Here is a 20,404-nt window from a genome sequence, read left to right as displayed (position 1 = left end):
AATTTATTCAGTGCCATACACTTTCTGTTATTAGAAACAAAGGTGGCCCGATTCGATACTGAGTAAAGGTTCATATTTTTGACCAGTGTGTGTGTATTTCTGACTAACACCAGAAAATACGTGAATCTGTCCCAACCATGCTTTGTTGCTGCTGCTCTGGAGCAAGATTGAAGGCATGCCCTACCACCAATCAGCAGTACCAGAAATGTTTAAGCTTTTTTTTTTTCTTTTTGTCCCAAGCGTGATACAAACACAGTTTAGCCTATCATAACCAATCATCCAGCCACAGCACTTATTCTGCACAGGGTCATTTCCATTTATTCTTTTTTGTGGCTAGACTCCTCTTTGCTCTGATACAGGACTATAGGACAGCTCTATCACAAGCATGCAAGTTTATTTTTGTGTGTGTTTTGCCTGAAATGAAGATCACAAACCAGCTGTTTTATTCTAAATTAAAGTGTCAATTAGTTACTTTGAATAAAACATGTTATAGTGGTTGAAAATGATCTCTTTTCATTAAAAATGAAAAAAAGAGGGGAGAAAAAAAAAAAAGAACAAAAAGTCAGGATTGTGGAGAGGTTGTGATTCTTAATTTATTTCTAGTACAATTTATCAATAAATATAATCAGACATCACCACACACAAATCCCTTATTGTTTTGTATTGATCATTCTATAAAAAAATAACAAAAATACCAGTAACCTAAATAAGAAATGACTTGATTATGCTTTTGGTGAACAGGTTTTATGCAGCCAACTAAACTCTTATACCCAAAAAAAAATTAGATAAAACTAATTATAATAGATGTTTCAGTCTCCTTTCTTCAAAAAAATTTCCTCTGGTTTCCCAACACTAGAACAGGTTAAAAACACAAGAAAAAAAAAGGAGGTGTTTACTAGTAGACTTACTGATTTTAATTATAGCATATACATTTTCTTCTTTTAACAAGACTAAAAGAGTTTGTGGTAGTGGGAGTGGGGGGAATAATTACTTCACCAAGTATCTTTGGGAAAGTAATTGTTTGTGTCTTCTGTAGGTTTTTGACTTCTCATTCCAAAAAATTTGCCACCATAATCTGACTGCATCAAACCTACCAATTGAAGACTTTTAAAAAACTATTCTAAAGAAAAGTCTTTCTTTAGAATTGTCTGTGTCTTCTCAGATAAAATCTTCACAATATAATGGAAAATTGTTTAAACTTTATTTTGTGTGACTGCTCTCCATTTAGAATAATTCATTATTAGAACAGTACGTAGCATTATAATTGAGAGAGAGTCCAAATGTCCTAAGTGGTTTGGCTTAAACATATCATAGCCTTAGTAAAACAACTCCAAGATACAGCAAAATGTTTATACAAGGAGGAGCAGATATATTTTCATAAAGTTCTCTTGATCACTTCAGTAGGAAATGTTATTGTTTCTGCATTGCCAAATTAATAAGTTACTTTTTTACATGTGGGGAATTATTTCATAGTTTAAATTATGTGCATGATAAAGAATGGCCTTCATGTTTCACTTTAGATTTCTTATTTATTAATGTGTCTCAATTTTTTGGGAATCCATACTGGAGTGACATATGCATAGCTGCCAACTCTCAGGGTTTCTTGTGGAGACTTCCCCACTGAACATCTTGCCACCATAATTATGACTTTGCCATTCAATTCAGAATTCATAAAACAGTTTAAATTTTTGCTTGTGTGGTGACAAGTTAAATTTGATTTAACATTTTCCTTTAGTTAAGATGCCAGAGAAATATGGTTTTATGTTTAAGATAACATACAAGTGTCAATAAAGTTCCTGTACTGGTGCTGTTGTGGTCATGTTCAATGGATTTGAAAATAAACAGAAGTAGTGTGTTGTAGTTTAAACGTCCTCGAACAGATGGTGGTGCAAGTAACAACCAGTTTCATTGTTGGCATAAAAATTCTGCATCACAATTTTGCAATGGAACAACAAACGAAAATCAGATTTTGCTTTGAACTGGGAAAATCTGCAACTGAAATCTATGAAATATTAAAAACTGTTTATGGTGATGAAACATTACATTGTGCCAGTGTGTTTGAATGGTATAAGTGATTCAAAAATGGACTTATCTTTGCAATGACCTAAGAAGTAGGTATCTGTCAGCCTCTTGAAATGAGGAGAGTTGCAAAATCACAGGAAATTATTATGGTAAGCGATCATCATTTGACCCTCAGCATGATGGCTGATGAATTGGATATGAATAAGGAGGTGATTTGTCAAATTCTGTTTGAACATGTAGAGCAAAGGAAGGCATGCAAGAGTTATGCTGCACAATCTCATGGATGAACAAAAGAGTATTATGTGAAGACTTCATCCAGACTTGGCAAGACAATCCTAATTTCCTTGACTGTATTGTAACTGGAGATGGGTGTTAGATGATGTTTCACTATGACCCAGTAACGAAGTGTCAGAGCATGGAGTGGACTTTAAAATTATCACCAATGCCCAAAAACTTTCATTTAAAGAAGTATTTGATCAGGGCAATTGGTCATGTTTATTGACAAACAGGTGTGATTCACAAGCAGTTTGTGCCTGAATGTATGAGTATCAATGTTGCATTCTGTGTACAGGTTCTTCAGAGACTATTGAAGTGCACTTCCTGGGTGAGACCACAATTTTGAGAGAAAGGTAGCTGATTCTTGTATGGCAATGTCCCTGTCCATTCTACATTTCTTGTGAAGACATTTCTGATGAAGCACGGCATCATATAGATCAACCATCCACCTTACTCTCCCAATCTAGCACCAGTGGACTTCCTTTTTTCCAAAGTGAAAATTGCTCTCAAAAGGGGGGGGGGGATTTGAGGATGTTGAGGACAAAGAAAAACATAACTGCTAAACTGAACATCATCTCTTTGGACATGTTTGCTGACTCTTTTCAGATACTTTTGGAATGGTGTAATAAATGCATTAAATCAGGCGGTGATTACTTTAAATAAAAATAAAACCACTTTTGAGCTCTTTCACTTTGTGTTCTTTTTATTGCACCAGTCCAAGAACTTTATTACCAAATCTCATAAACACAAGATTTTATAATGCACTGTACTCAGAAAATCTTACTTTGTGAAGAAGAAATTAAAAGCAATTTTTCAGTTTCAAATGGCAGAAAATCAGATGTAATTGACATTTTTGTAAAAAAAAATAAGCATAAGCCCAATGTGCAGTGAATAGAAAGAAATGCAAATGTTGATGTAGCATTTCAAAGCAAAGCTTATAGTGATTCAGGCAAACACAAAACCAGTCTGCCCACAGGTTTCATCAGTTGGCAGTGCATAATTTTAAATTTTGAAATTTTTATGGAAAAGTGACCTGTAGTTCTTGTTATAGTTGAAGATAGAGAAATAGATGGAACGATAGATTTTTTGCAGTATTGATTAGCCGACCGGGCTAGCCAGGTGGGTAAAGTGCCTGCCTGGCAACCCAAAGGTCGCGGGTTCGAATCCCACCTCGGGCTTGGATCAAAGTACTGCAAAAACCTTGGGAGGTGCATTACGGCCACAGAAGCCGATGCGCCAACAACTACCAAAAAAAAAAAGAAAAAAAAAAAAAAAAGCAGTATCGATTCTGTCATTTTCAGTGTGAGAACCTACCAGAAGTTATGAAAGAAGAAAGAACTGATGTACAGTGGTCCTGGTTTGAGTAACTGACAAATGCAAAAGGATACTTGAGAGAAAAAATTATCTTGAGTCATGCTTGGCATGGCATTTTAATATTTACTCATAGCAATGCAGAGTGTAAAGGCACCTCCGTAGCCAGGTGGGCAGGAGCAGCAGTGCGTAGCACACGCTTCTTGATTAGACTGGGGTTCGAGCCCGTGACCACCAAATACGGAGGATGCGGAAAGGTCAGGAAATGACCACCGCATATCCCCGGATCAATATGGCTTTAGTTGCTAACGCTCCTAAAAACAAAAACAAAACAACAAGCAGAGTGTAAGGATATTCAACCAAGTGTGGGGGGTACCTCAGTTCAGCTTTTTTTAATTTTTTTTTTATTTTAGCAGGGCTTGATCACACAAGTTGTCTGTTCAACATGTTCAGATCTTTTTCTGATGAAACTTTGGAAATGCCCTTGACACTACTGAAAAGGGCAAAGCCTGCAACAGTATCTTCCTTGAAACTGTAATAAGCAGTTGGCAATATCTAATAGCTCCATAGGACAGCCATAATGTGTGTGCAGAGAGAGAGAGAGAGAGAGAGAGAGAGAGAGAGAGAGAGAGCGCAGTTGTTAAAGGCAAAGGATTGAAATTTTAATTTATTTCAAGAAAGTTGATTATGGCAGCTTAAGGTGCTACATTGTCTCTGTTAACTGAGTAGATAAAGCTCACACAGAGTGCAAATACATTAGAATTGTGGTGTACCTTTAAAGCTGTAATCATAGAAGCTTGAATACCATGTGAGTACTTTTCCAGATGGATAAATAATGAATTAGCCAGTTTTAATAGAATATGAAAAATATGGCATGGAAAAGTTTCAGAGTGATAAAATACTGAAGCCCATAATAGCTACAAATTAATCTCTAATAGTACCAGAGAAAGGGTTAGGCTAGCTGGAGCAGATTATGAGAAATCTGTAAGAGAGCAAAGTGCAGGGACAAGGAGCTTTTTTCACCCATGTGAAATTCAAGTAAGGGTGTTTAATACCACACAAGCTGCTGTGGCTATAGTGTGCCATTCAAATAAGAGAAAATAGCAAATCATATTGGATTCTCATGTAATGGGTATGGGGAAAGTCTTAGATAAACCAGAGATGTTGCACATGAAGTGAACACATACTTTACATCAATATTTACAGGCAAAATACCCTTCATAATGAGGAGAAACTGCTATAGAACTGGAAAGCATGAAATTAGTGATATTGAAATTTCAGATTATTTTTCAGAAAAACGTTTTGTGCCTAAAGATAAGGATGGCCTGGAGCCCTACATAATCTGACTGTATATATACCCAGTAATTTTGAGGTAGATGGCATTGAACCATTAAGGTTAATTATGAGGGCTTCATTGGACTCAGAAGAGATTCCCTTGGATTGAATAAATGCCAATGTATCATCAGTGCAGCCATTCTGTGATCCACCCAAGGATTTTCTTTGCAATTCCAACATGTTCAAGCTTATACAGTAACCTCCATTGTGGTTACTGTATAAGCTTGTTTACTGAGCATATAGCAGCTTCCTGCTATCTGCTTGGTAAACAAGGTGTGTGTGTGTGTGTGGGTGGGTGGGTGGGTGGGTGGGTGGGTGGGTCGGGTCGGGTCGGTTTCTCATTATGCACTCCATCAGCAGTGTAATGTCAGCTCATCCATAGAGAATGAATTTAAAACTGGCCACATTGCAAAGCACTACTAGATTTTAATATATTTGTGAGTGGTCACATCAGCAATGATAAAGTGATTTCTCTACTTTTTACCATTGGCATAACAGAACACCTAGCATTTTAACATTTGTTTTTGTCTGCAGGGTTTTGTCTGGTGGGAGGCCCCCATCAAAAGAACTTTTAATTGTAAACCTCAGGAATGTGTCATTCTTGCTTGATATTTAGTACTTATAACAGATGTGATTTCATTTTCACAGCAAGATATGGGCAAGTACTATTTCCCTCCTCTTTGACCATTGTATAAAAGTTGGGAAATATAATTCACTTACACAACTAATTGTAATTGAGCTAGCCAGTATATGAAGTGAGTCCCTGATACCTAAAATTCTGCTGCATGAAAAGGTAAAAGCTAGCTATCGCTATGCTGTTTGGATAAAGTACTTGACTGTGTTCAGCAACTGACTGCTAAGTGGGAATGTTTGAGCACCAGATTAAAAAAACAAACAAAACATGTTAATTTCAGTAATGTACAGGCAACCCATCCCATATAACACGGTACTTCTACACGATTGATAATTTGCAGCAATCCTCACACAACACGATATTTAAATAACACGGTTTTGTTCTAATACGGTTAGAGAATTTCGGTAAACCTTGCATAACAGGGTATTTTTGAGCTTTTGTGTTGGGAAAACCTTGCTATTATGTTGGATATAATTTTTCAACATTTCCAATCTTTTTGAATCCCCGCTGTTGACTCACTAGTCAAAAAAAAAAAAAAAAAAAAAAAAAAAAATATTGAGAAATCCCTGTGTTTTATTTTGTTGGGAAATTCCCATGTTACATTCTGTGCTATTGAACTTGTGGAAAAATCTAGATTTCAAAGTTTTATTACTATTGGATAGCACACCAGGCCATCCAAAAGATTTAAGTCATCCAAACATTGAAGTTATGATCCTAACACCACAGTTGTACTAAGTTAATATAACTTCTTTTATTCAGCCATTAGATCAAGGCATTATATCCACCTTTAAAACTTGTTACATCAGAAAATCATTACAGTGGATTTTGGAAAAAATTGATTCCGAATCTGTTGAAGTAATGGAGGCATGGAAACATTTCTCAATTTTGGACTGTATCAGAATCATAACTTTATCACTGAAAGAAGTAAAACTGTCAACAGGTGCGTGTTGGAAAAATGTATGGCCAGAGTCAGTTCGTTCAGGAAATATGATCGAACCAGCAGAAATGGAATCAGTGCAATAGTAGAACTTGCTACGTTTTGATGATACGACTACTGAACCCCTCGTGGGTAGTATAGTTGACAATTTCTCTCCTCCCCACACCATGTGGAAAAGACCTGAGTTTCAATCCCATCAATGACGGGAGGAATTTTTATGGGTCTTTTTCACAACATGGCTTAGTTGTGAAACTCAGCCATGTTGTGAAAAACTCCCGTAAACTCAGTTTTTTTGTCCAGCAAAATGGAAAATCGGCCACAGGACATATGTAATTTATAGACAGTATACATAGAGTAACATGGTCTTAGTTGCTGATGCTCCTAAAAAAATTTAAAAAAAGATATGATTACTGAAGATGTTCAAGAATTACTGATAACAAAAGAGGCTGGCAAAGTGGATTCAGTGGAAATGGCATTGGAAGTAAAACCAAATCAATTCAGAGGATGATAGCACAGGTGAAAATTCTAAACTTCCAAATTTTACACTAAAAAGCATACAGGAAATGAAAGTTAATGAAAATGAATAAAGTTAGCTGTGCAATTTGAATCTTATTTTTTGAATGCAGATTCTTGGATGAAAGGAGCCCGAAGTTCAAAAGGGAGTTTAAAAAATGCTTAGTTCCATACGATGAAATTCACAAAGATTTATCAAGCAAAAGCAAACAAACCCAGGTTACTGATTTTTTTTTTAAAGAGAGCAGAAGATACATGAAATCTAGAATGGTGTGTTTTTGTTCGTTATGTTAACATTTTGTTAATGAAATTGTGTATTTTTGTTAGCTTTTGGAATGCAACCTTTTGCATAACACGACATTTCATAGGAACCTAACTACTATGTTATATGAGGGTTACTTTGTAGTTCACTATTGGGTTGCATAAAATTAATACTGTATATCGTAACAGTAAATAAGAACATACCAAAGGAGTGATTGAGTGACATGTGAGTAACAGACTATAAGGTGATTGGTATGTGGGCATAACAGACCATAACACTATAGGTTTAAGTGGTTGACTGATTGTAATGATTCAGATCAATGAGCAGAGATTAATTATTTAATGATTTTTCTTCATATTGGGTTAATATGAGTAGAGGATTTCCCCGAGGATTGGTACTGGGATTACTGTTGCTTTTGATTTTCTTAAATGACATAAGTGGAGGAATAGAGTGTATGATATCAAAATTAGCAGATGTCAAGATCAGTAGTTAATGATTAGTTCAAAGAAGAGCTCCAAGATGACTTAGACCTCAGGGATGGTCAGATAAGGGGAAACTGTTTTAATTCAGCAAAATGCAAGATCTTATGCTTGGGGAATAGCAACCCCAAAATAACTTGTACACTTGGTGGGGTTGAATTAAAAATAGTACAGGAAGGGATTTGGTAGTTATATGGTCAGACACAGTCCTCTGAGCAGTGTAAGACAGGCTGCCCATGATATCTTATCAATCAATAGCTTGTAGAGATAGGGAGGTAATAATCCCACTGTATTGCAGAGATTGGAGAAATCCCAGGTGCTGTCTGACACAAACATAACTTATGTATAAGGCAATTGAAATACCCCACTTGATATGTTGTGTTCAGGTATGGAGACTGCACCTAAAAAAAGACTCTGCTTCTTTTGAAAAGATCCAAAGATAGGCAACTCACTTGTTGAGACCCACAGAAGGATGCCTGTATGAGGAAAATCTTCAAATAAGCAGGTTACAGAGATTGGAAATTAGACATTTCAGAGGATTTGATTGAGGTATATAAAGCTCTGAAAGGTGAAAGTAAAATGAATGGGGAATGAAATTTTCATCGTTTATAAATGATTCCAGAACTAGTGAAGACCATGAATTAAATTTATGGGGGAAAAAAAGGTTTAGACAGGGTTGCAAGAGATTTTCTTTTAGTGAATTGGTTATTAATTATTGGAATAAGTTTCCTCCATTGGTGGTTGAGCTGACAGTTTTGGGAAAATTCAAAGCTATTTTACAAGAGGAGGGAGTCAAATAGATAGTATACCTGATTTTATTCTTTTTATTATTATTATTTTCAATTAATTATTATTTAATTTTATTTTATTTTTTTGCTGTTGGACCAAGCCTAAGGTTTCCTTGCACATATGACTGATATTAATAAGAATTATGGATATTAAAATCAACAAGGATTATTACATCACTGTTAAGAAGTTTATATTTGGGAAATCTACTTTCAAAGAAAGGCAGTGTTCATTTGCAGTATGTCAAATTGTGAGATGTACTGTTCATCACATAAGTTGTGTTTTGGGTGTGGGTTAGAGCTTAAAGTTGCCCTGATTTTGCATTTTTACTGTATTGTTGTAAAGTTGTAAATAAAATCTTTGTTGTTTGTTTTTGTATATGCAATTGAACAGCTATCCGTGTTATGCTTTTGAAAATATGATTGCTTGCACATTATTCTAGGTATGTTTACTTGCTTGCAGATTAGTCTAGATTAGCACTTTTAAATTATTCTTATTATTATTATTATTAATTTTTTTTTTTTTTTATGTAGAGAAAATAAAACAGACTGTGAAATTAGAGCCCTCTACTGTTGAAATCGAAGAAAGAGGAGTTAAGTTGAAATTAACTGTGGTAGATACTCCAGGCTTTGGAGATGCTATTGACAATACAGATTGGTAAGATTACGAATAATTTTTTTGTTTCCCTCATTTGAAGATAAGTGAGTATATAAGGGTTAAAATTAAAGTGGTCAAAAACACAGAGAGAGAAAATTATTACACTTATTTGACAATAATCCCCTAAAGATATTGATGTGGGGCATCATTTATAGTTTCAACACTATTGTACCATCTACTCAGTGAGTAATCCAAGGCCATCACAAGTCTAATTAGTACAGTATTACTGTAATGACCTTGACTTTCACTTGCATTCATTGTAAATCCCATTGACTTATGAAAAACATGCATGTATGTCAGACAGTTCTATCTGACATATATGCACTTTAAGACACTTTAATAAGTGTCATTTCATATTTTGAACCTCCCTGGACTGGATGCTTTCACAGCTAATATGACATATTAGCCGTTAAAGCATCCAGTCTAGGGAGGTACAAAATATGAAATGACACTTAAAGTGTCTGCAACTGTATTAGAGAGTATCCATTTTTGGAAAGTTTTTAACATGTAATTTCTAATACTTCTGGTCAGAACCCAAGCCCTTGCTATCTACAGCAAGAGGTGGTGTCTGTTAAGGGAAGCTTCACAGTATTTTGTATTGGTTAATAGCTTCTTCCAAATGGTCATTTTCTGTGACCATTTGGAAGAAGACTGATTATATAGTGTAACAATTTTTTCTAAAGGTTCTGTTTTTATCTGCATTTCTTGGTATTTCTTTATGATGGATGTGCTGATTATGAATATGACCTAAGTTTTGTATCAATGGTTTGTCCAGAAATTAAAGAAAAGTAAATATACAATAATATCATATCAGGTTTATTACTAAAGTTTAACTTCTACATGGAATACAGTATTAATCTTTGTTACGAAAAAACAAGGTAAAAAGTACAAATTAAAAAGTTGAAATTTCATTGGTTTGATAAAAAAAATTTCCTTAAAAATGTACATTTAAATGTCTCTGTATTTTTTAGCCAGTGACTAATCAGATATAGTCACCCATCATAGCTTTATCCCACCTTACTTGACACCTCATCACCACTGACTGTACACCTTAGTGGGATCTCACCCCATGCTATTCACTAAAATTGCCCACATTTGGTCTGAAAAAAATCCAGGTGACAGTGAAAGTAATGGAGCTTGAATATCATTCTGCATCCTGTTTTACCATAATTTTCGATCAGCTTGTCAACTAGTTGATAATTTTCACTCCTACTGTTACCAAGAAAACCATTCATTGCAAGGTGAAATGACTACCAAGCATTTCACTTAGCATCACTCAATTTTTCTTCCAGTTTTTGTGAAGCCAACATTTGCTGAACTTGTGGAGCAATAAGTATGCCACCTGCCACTTTTGCATCAGATTAACAAATTGTTTGACTAGTCTCAGCTTAATATGGAGTGATGAAAGCAGAATTTGTTTCTTGGAACCAAGGGATTGTTTATTATGTTTGTGTGTACCAGGCTGCAACTCAATTCTGGCAGCCCCTTCTCTTCTCCTGTAGTGCTGATCTACCACCCTGCTGCCCTAGAGACCTAGAAAGCAACGGAACTTAATGAACCACCTTGCAAACCCAGAAGGAACTCCCAGCATCTTGAAGCCCCCACGGACATACTGTTTTTACTAATACCTGATCTAACACAATACTTCACATTTCCTTCGTCATCTTTAATGTGAACAGTAGAAAAGAAATTTCCACAAAAGAAATAAACAATGGGTGTATTCCCATTTTGAAGCAGCACAGCTTTCAAATTTTTACTTGAACCATCTATGAAAAGATATCACTCTTTTGGATTGTGACCAATATCAGTTTCTTTATAAAAGCCAGTCAAATAAAAACAAACAAGAATTCTGAAACAGTGAAAATGCGAATAAATGTTTTTTTTTTTATGTGGAATTCTTGCAGCTGAGATCCAGTTGATCCTGCTCTCTTTAATGAGATGTGTGAAAAATGCACTAATTTGTTTAAACCCAAGTCCTCTCACTAAATCGCACAATTCTTGCTGATTAGAGAAATGTGTCACTTGAATGGGGTTCTGAAGTGTAATTTCAATTATCCCATTCACCAGATTCATCATCCAATTCTAAAGACTTCTCTGGAAGGAGGATTGGGAATTGGCAAGTCTTCCTCATGTGGCACTGGAGCAGTATATGCTACAACTTTTCCATCTGTAGACTTTTTATAAACTTTTTTATATTTACCATTCAAAATTGGCAGTCATCATGATAGTTTGTGTGCTCTACATATATTAGACATAGCAAAAGGCACAACTACCACAGTAGAAACAAAGTGCCCACAACTTGCCTTGATCACCCACAGGCATTATAAAATAGGATTTATGTGCCTTGATAAACTGGATATGCATCACCTACTGCAGACCTGCGTAATTAGCATTAGCATTAGCATTAGTAGAGGCATTTGATGCAAGAAAGCAAGCTTATGCAGCATCAGCCAAAAAAAAAAAACCCACTTCCACTTCACCCCTCTGTTCGTTCAAAATACCTGTCCAGCTGAGCCTTAAACTTATTTAGGCTATCAACCTCCACCACAAGGGATGGCAGTCTGTTCCACCAACCAACCACCCGCTGGCTAAAGGCAAATTTCCGCACGTCTATCCTACATCTGTCTTTCCTCAATTTGAATTTATGCCCTCTCAGGTGATTTTTCTGAGCTAGAGGAAGAATCCCATCAGCATTGAGCATGCTTAAACCATTCAAGGCTTTATACACCTCTATCAGATCACCTCGCTGGTGCCTAGTCTCCAGACACTGTAATTTGCAAAACTTAAGCCTTTCTTCGTAAGAGCACCCCTTTGTTCCATTCACTAATCTTGTTGCCCTTCTCTGTACTCGTTCCAGCAGCTCTACATCCTTCTTGAAATGAGGCCTCCAGACCTGTATACAGTACTCTAGGTGTGGCCTGACCATTGCCTTATACAATGGAATAATCACCTCCTTATCCCTGCTGGAAAAATTCCTGTATATCATTGACAATACTCCATGAGCTACTCTTGCAGCCCGTCTGCACTGCTCAGAGAACTTCATATCTGCCTACACAATCACCCCCAAGTCCCTTTCATTCTCTACCACTGTCAGTGTAGTACCACAGAGTTGATACGTTGCTCTGGGGTTGCTTTTTCCCATGTGTAGTACTTTACATTTGTCAATGTTAAACTTCATTTGCCACCTCTCAGCCCATCTGCTCAACCTTTCCAGATCCTGTTGCAGCAGCATAGTGTCAGTAGTGTCCTTGACAACCCTGCCAACCTTTGTATCATCTGCAAACTTGGACATTAAGCTTGATATACCATCATCAATATCATTTATAAATACAGAAAACAATAATGGACCCAACACTGAGCCCTGAGGGACTCCACTAATAACATTAGTCCACGATGAGCAGTGTCCATTGATTACCACTCTCTGTCTTCTCCCCCTCCTCTCCTTCTCCTTCGTCTTCTCCTTCTCCTCCAGTGTCCTTCTGCTGTAATAAACAGCAGAAGGACACTGGAGATTACTTATACAGTAGAACCTCAAAATTCAGCACTTTTTAATATTTCTCTGAGGGTAGCTGACCATACAAGGCCAGAGGAGAAATAGGTTGGACATTCTTAAAAAGAATTTCATGTGCTGGATATAGGCATTATGTTCCATTAATAATTTCCAAAAATAAATTTCTGTTTTACGTATTTCCTAGATTGTGTATTATTGTCGCTATGTATTTGCAATATATAAAATCATTCATTTTGTGAGATACGTCATAGTACAAATATTTGCTCCATAGTGCAAAGAAGCCACAGGCTTTTGCTGCACTGGCAAAAAAAAAAAAAAGAAAAAAAGCCAGTAGATAAGAAAATACAAATTATATGCTTTCCTCCTCACATAGGTGACTATCCAGTTGACCTTTGAATTTATTCAAACTTTCACCTTTGACTACCTGCAAGGGCAACTTGTTCCAGCAATCAACGACTCAATGGCTAAAAGAGAACTTCCTCCAATCTAATCTAAACCTCTCAACCCTTGTAATTTGAATTTATGACCCCTAGTTCTGAAATTATTTATAATAGTGAGAAATCCACCTTCATTCATTTTACTAATCCCTCTCATAGCCTTATAAACCTCAATCAGATTACCTATGAGGTGCCTGGTTGCCAAGCTCTGTAGTTCACATAATTGGAGTCTTTCCCTGTACGGTTGTCCTGCTAATCTTTCTCTTCAAGTTGCCTTTCTATGGACCCTTTCATGAAGCTCAGTCTTTTTTCAGATGAGGTCTCCATACTTGAACATAGGTAGCTGATCATACAAGGCCAGAGAGGGAAATGGGCTAGCCATACTTGAAAAGAACCACAGTTGCTGGATATAGGCATTATGTTCCATTAATAATTTCCAAAAACCAATTTCTTTCTCTTTTACATATTTCCTAGACTGTATGTCATCATCATCATCATCAGCCATTTTCAATCCACTGCAGGATGAAGGCCTCTCCAGCAACTTTCCAGTTCCTTCTGTTTTGAGCACTGGCCATCCATTTACTACTCAAAAACTCATGAATTTCATCTATCCATCTCCGCCTTTGTCTTCCAGGTTTTCTTCTAGCTCCTCTTGGGTACCATTCTGTTATTTTCTTAGTCCATCTGTCATCATGTCTTCGAGCTATGTGTCCTGCCCAAGACCATTTTAGTTCTTTAGTTTTGATAAGAATGTCCTTTACTTGAGTTTGCTGCCTAATCCATGTGTTTCTCTTCTTATCTAACAGTCTGATTCCCAATATAATTCGTTCCATTCTTCGCTGTGTAGTTCTTAGCTTCTCTTCCATTCTTTTGGTGAGTGCCCAAGTTTCACTTCCATAAGTCATGGTGGGGAGTATACATTGATTCATTATTTTACGTTTCAGACAAACTGGGATATTGCTCTTCAGTATGTGACTATATTTCCTGAATGCTGTCCATCCAAAATTTATTCTTCTCTTGACTTCCAGCCATTTATCATTATTACAGCTAATAACTTGTCCCAGATAAGTGTATGACTCCACCTTTTCAATTACTGCTCCTTCAATCATTATTTCCCTTTCCGTGGCATACTTGTTCATCATTACTTTTGTTTTAGCCATATTCATCTTTAGTCCAAAATCCTTACTAATTGTGCATAACTGATTAAGATTTTCCTCTAATTCTTTGGGATCGTGGCTTATGACCACAATGTCATCTGCAAATCGTAAATGGTTTAGGTACTCTCCGTTCACATTGACTCCTTTCTGCGACCAGTCTAATCTTCTGAAAGCTTCCTCAAGGGCAGCAGTAAACAGCTTCGGAGATATTGTGTGTCCTTGTCGAACTCCTTTCTCGATTTTAAATTTGCTACTGTCTTTGTCTAGTCTAATAAAGGATGTAGCACTCTCATATATTTTCTTCAAAATCATAATATATGGAGTATCTATGCCTTGTCTTTCCAGTGCCCGAAACATTGCCTTATGCTGTATGGAGTCAAATGCCTTTTCATAATCCACAAATGCCAGGCATAATGGTGTTTTATATTCATTTGCTTTCTCCATTAGCTGTGATATTACGTGAAGGTGATCCATAGTTAAGAATCCTGTCCTTAAGCCAGCTTGCTCTTTCGGTTGATTCTCATCAAGTATTCTTTCTAATCTGTTAGTAATGACCCTTGTGAACAACTTGTAGATGTGGGATAACAAGCTAATTGGTCTATAATTTCCAATTTCTGATTTATCTCCTTTCTTATGCAGCAAAACTATGATTGCATTATTCTACTGCTTAGGCATCACACCTTTTCTAATGCACTTTGTGAAGAGCCTTGCCAGTTTTTGTGTCATGTCTCTTCCTCCCAATTTTAACAACTCTACAGTAACTTCATCTTCCCCCGGGGCTTTCCGATTCTTCATTTTCTTCAATGCATGTTCTACCTCATCAGGAAGAATATCGGGTATGTCGTATGTGTTGCTACTTTGCAATCCATCTTCCTCACTGCTGGTATCATTCCCTCGCTCCTTGTATAATTCTCTATAGTAGTCTTCTGCTATTTGAATTATGCCTTCTCTGCTGTTTATAAGTACACCATCGCTATTCTTCAGTTTCAGTATCATTTGTCTTTCTGTATTACTGCTCATGGCTGCTGATTTAAATCCTTTGTTTTCCCTTAATGCTTGTTCTACTTTTCTTGTGTTAAATCTTATGTCCGCTCTGAGTCTCTTTCTAATGGCTTTGCATAACTCAGTATACTCAATTTTCTCCCTGTCAGTGTTTTTCTTGCTCTTCATTTGTCGTCTTTGGTTCATCATGACAAGTGTTTCTTGACTAATTTTTTCTTCTTTGGATTTCTGTTTCCCTATAGGTTTCTTGGGCTTTATCACTTCCAGAAAGTTGTAATATTCCTCGTCGATATCTTGGTCCTGAGCAGTCTGCAGAAGCTCAAACTTGTTCTTAAGTTCCAGTACATACTGCTTTTTCTCCTCCTCTGTTATTTCAAAGACCTTTGTATTATTTACTCGAGTCAGTTTTTTCCTTTCCTTTCCTACATCTATATCAAGTGTACATCTTACCATTCTGTGATCACTTCCAACATTTACCTTATTCAGGACGGTAACATCATTCACAATATATCTTCTGTTAGTGAGGATGAAGTCGATTTCATTAGTTGTTAATCCATTTGGACTCTTCCATGTCCACTTTCTGTTCACCCTTTTCTTGAAAAAAGTGTTCATTACTGACATTCCTTGAGATTCTGCAAATTCCACAAGTCTTTCACCTCTTTTATTTCTTTCACCAATTCCAAAATTTCCTATAGTTCCTCTTTCTGCGCTGTTTTGCCTTTTTCCAACCTTAGCATTGAAGTCGCCTATAATAATAGTGTAGTGGGTTTTCTGCTCATCTAGAAGGCTCTCAATTTCAGTGTACATTTCTTCAACCTCTTCATCATCATGGCTCGATGTTGGTGCATAAATCATTATAATCTTTAGCTTGTACCTCTTAGAAATCTTGAGTATTAGTCTTGACACTCTTGGTGATGTACTTTTGAATTCCAAAATGTTGTTTTTAAAATCTTTATGGACCAGAAACCCAACTCCACCTTCACTCCTTTCACTGTTTCCATTGGTGTACAGCAGATTTCCACTTGATAAACTTATAAGTGATTCATTTCTTCTTCTTGTTTCAGCCAAACCGATGATATTCCAATTCACATTTTCTAATTCCTTTTCCAGCTCTAATATCCTGTCTTCACCGATGAGTGATCATACGTTATAACAGGCCAAGTTCAATTTCCGTGCATGGCAGCCTGGTCGTACCCAGAGATTCTTAGCACCCTCTGCTTCCACTCTGATCCTCTCGCTGCCGTAAGAGGGAGAGTGAAAGCTGCTGGGGACTGAGGGCCATTTGTATTGTTGTGCTCTCATTGCTGGAGGGTTTGGTCTCTTCCTCTTCACGCTGACCAGGCGTCTTGAAGAGAACCACTCTACACGTTCGTTGCCACCTAAGTGACGTAACAGGGCTTACCATCGAGAAGGTGTGCATGAGTGGATTTTAGGGAGGCAGGCCAACCGGACTTCTCCTAAATCTTCTGTAATAGAGAGATATTGGATCCATCAGTGTTTTAGGCTGAGTGTCTGATAACACACAGGATACCTGTTCCCTTCTAAGCCTTCTAAGCATGTATGTATGTTGTAGCTATCTATTTGTAACATATAACATCATTAATTTTGTGAGATATTCAATGCCAGTTCACAGTATAGTACTTAATAGATACAATAGGCTATACTTGGCTTTTAAGCCTGTTCAGTACTGAAATCATATTGCACTATATATATATATATCTCATATTAGAAAAAAATTGGGCAATTGCAAACCCATACCAGAGGCAGCATTCAAACCCACAACCATTATTTCTTAGGCAAGTAATTCACTAGGCCAATCTCATAGTATTGCTTAACATTTTGTCTTAATGCTGGTGACATTTTTGTTTTGTGTAGGTTATAAGGATCAGAACTACTGTATCTAATAAAAATAACAAATTGTCCCTAAATACTTAGGCTAGTGGATAACCTTCAAAAACACAGCATGTGCCAAGTCCTGAGCATTTGAGGTTCTACTGTACCTTGGTAGAACAGCAGGTTGGGGGAGAATTATACAAGTACTACACCCTCTTATATATCAGTTTGGTACGTACTTACATAATACATATAAATGTTGTAAAAAAAAATAAATAAAACCTTCAGTTGCTACTCAAATGTTGACAATAGAGAAATAAGTGACACCATTGGATTCAGCAAACGAATACATACAACAATCTGTTAAATATAGACAGATATTTAACCTCGCCTCAGCCGTAAACAGTGGATAACTAATGATTTATTGTATCTCTGTTAAGACTTTTTTTTTTAAGTTTTTTCATCTATCATTTTTAACCTCTATTTCCACCTTGCTATTATGTCTCTGATACTTTGATGTTATTAAGCATGCAGTTGCATAAGAAATTAATCTTTATCAACATTGAACTGGTCTGTGTGTCTTCGTTTTATTTGTTTATTTATTCATTACTAGTGTATAAACCCATCACGAAATTATGGGAAAAAATAATGCCTGAACCCATTACATAACGAAAATTATGTGCATATATATAATTCTATATAGAAACAAACTTGAGAATAGATTATCAGGTTATATATATTCAACATATTCTGTTACTTTATTTAAAAAACCAAATTCTTTTTAAATCTTTTATACTAAAATTTTTTTGAATTTAAATTAAAATTTATATCACTAGTATTTTTGATTTGCTGTTATTGTCATACCAACAATTTTATATACATTATTGGGAGAAAGGGGGAAATAAACTAAGATTAAATAGGGGACCATTCACACACTACTTAACCTGATATATAGTAGTAGTAGTAGTGGCATGTGATGCAAGAAAGCAAGTGTATGAGCTTATGCAGCATCAGCCAAAAAAAAAAAAAAAAAATCACCCCATTCCCTCCAAATGCCTGTCCAGTTCCTCCTTAAATTTATTCAACCTATCAACTTCCACAACGACAGATGGAAGTTTGTTCCAGCAATTAACCACCCGCTGGCTAAAGGCAAATTTCTGCACATCTATTCTACCTCTGTCCTTTCTTAATTTGAATTTATGCCCCCTTAGGTTCGTAATCTGAACAAGTGGAAGGATCCCATCAGAATTCAGTGTGCTGAACCCGTTCAAGGCCTTATACACCTCAATCAGATCACCGTGCAGGTGCCTAGTCTCCAGCCACTGCAATTTGCAGAACTTAAGCCTCTCTTGATAAGAGGATCCCTTCATTCCCCTCACCAAAAATATATATATATGTATATATATTTTTGACTTTTTCAAACCTTCTCTCCCTTTACCCCTTCATAATAACAGCTTTTGCCTCATTCACTATTATTATGCAAAGGCGTTTTGTTTTGTGTACCTGTCCAACTTCCACATCATAAACATTGTCTTAGTATTAACCATATAGTGCAAGAAAGCCACAGGCTTTTTTTGCTGCACTGAAAATAAAAAAAAGAAGTAGATTAGAAAATACAATTTATGCACTTCCCTCCTCATGTAGATAACTATCCAGTTGACCCTTGTCACTTAACACACTTAACACTGTCAGTCTCAACTGTTTGTGGAGACAACCTGTACCATTAATCAGCTTGCTGGCTAAAAGAATTTCCTATAATCTAGTTTAAACCTCTCCCCCTGTAATTTGAATTTATGGTCCCTAGTTCTGAAATTCTTTATAACAGTGAAAATTCCATCTTCATTCATTTTACTAACCCCTCTCAAAGCCTTATAAACCTTGATTGAATCCCCTCAAAAGTGCCTATTTGGCAAGCTCTGTAGCCCACATAATCGGAGTCTTTCCTGGTACGGTTGCCCTTTTGCCAATCTCACTGTGTGAGTTGCCCATCTTTGAACCCTTTCAAGATCAGTGTCTTTTTCCAGATGAGATCTCCATACTTCGACACAATATTCCAAAGGGATCTTACAATTGTCTTATACAGTGGGATTATGACCGCCCTATCTCTACAGGAAAATTCTTGATAAAATCATCGATAAGACACCATGAACTTTCCTGGCTACCTGTTTATGCTGCTTAGAAAACTTCATATCTGTCCATATTGTAAATCCTAGATCCCTTTCTTCCTCTGTTTTTAATTTAACTCCGAGTGTATAATTTATTTTGGGGTTGCTATTTCCTAGGTGTAAGACATTGCATTTTGCTGCATTAAAACTTAGCTTCCACTTTTCCGACCATTCTTGAAAGCTCCTTCAACTCACCCTGAAGGAGTGCTTCACTAACAACTCTCCGAATTTTATGTCTTCTGCAAATTTTGACCTCACGTCGTTTATCTCTTCGTTGATGTCATTTATGAAAATGAGAAACAACAGTGGCCCCAGAACTGATCATTGGAGGACTTCACTTCTGATGTTATACCAATCTGAAGAATATCCATTGAATGCAACCATCTGCCCTGCAGCCACTCTGCAATTTTTCTTAGAATCTTTCCAGTAATCAACATGTTCCAGCTTATACATTAGCCTCTCATGAGGAACCGAGTCAAATGCTTTGTTAAATCCAAGTAAATTGTCATTCCCTATATTCAGCTAATGAGTAACTGTCAAAATAGCTTACTAGATTAGTTAAACATAATTTTCTCTTAACAAAACTATGTTGTGTGTCCTTCACAATGCCATTTCTTTCTAAATATAACTGGCTTGTAGTTAATTCACTCTTAGATGCACATTTATGTATTGGTGATGTGTTGCCATTTTCTCCAATCAAAAGGAATCTCTTCAGAATCCAAAGTTGACTGCATAATTAACCTTAATGGTTCAGTACACTGAGTGGACAAAAATTATGGGATATCTACCTAGTAACAGGTAGGTCCACCTTTGCCCGGATAAGGGCAGTCCAATGCCTCGATGGAAATACCTACAGAACAAGAGTGTTCCACAGGTATTTCCATCCATGCTTGCTGAATCGCTGTCCATAATTCTACCGCATTCCTGGGTGGAGGATCCAAAGCTTGAAAGGACCCTTCCACAGCATCCCAAAGATGCTCCACAGGGTTTATGGTGGTGAACGGGGAGACCATTCCATGGTGGTAAAATCTGCAGAATTCTCTTCGAACCATGTTCTAGTCACCACAGCTCTGTAGGGAGGCACACT

General features: G+C 36.6%; 1 protein-coding gene across 1 annotated transcript in view; it reads left to right on the top strand.

The window, feature by feature from the left end:
• Septin1 (Septin 1) overlaps positions 1-20,404 on the top strand; it is a 178,489-nt gene that overhangs the window by 54,532 nt on the left and 103,553 nt on the right. The window contains exon 4 of the mRNA XM_090384445.1: positions 9,089-9,212. Within this exon, the coding sequence (XP_090240571.1) occupies positions 9,089-9,212 (124 nt within the window). The remainder of the gene's footprint in view (positions 1-9,088; positions 9,213-20,404) is intronic.

The sequence above is a fragment of the Mastigoproctus giganteus genome, chromosome 1 (assembly GCF_048544385.1).
Source record: "Mastigoproctus giganteus isolate SK-2022 chromosome 1, ASM4854438v1, whole genome shotgun sequence".
Classification (NCBI taxonomy): Eukaryota; Metazoa; Arthropoda; class Arachnida; order Uropygi; family Thelyphonidae; genus Mastigoproctus; species Mastigoproctus giganteus.
This window is presented reverse-complemented; position numbering and strand designations above follow the sequence as displayed.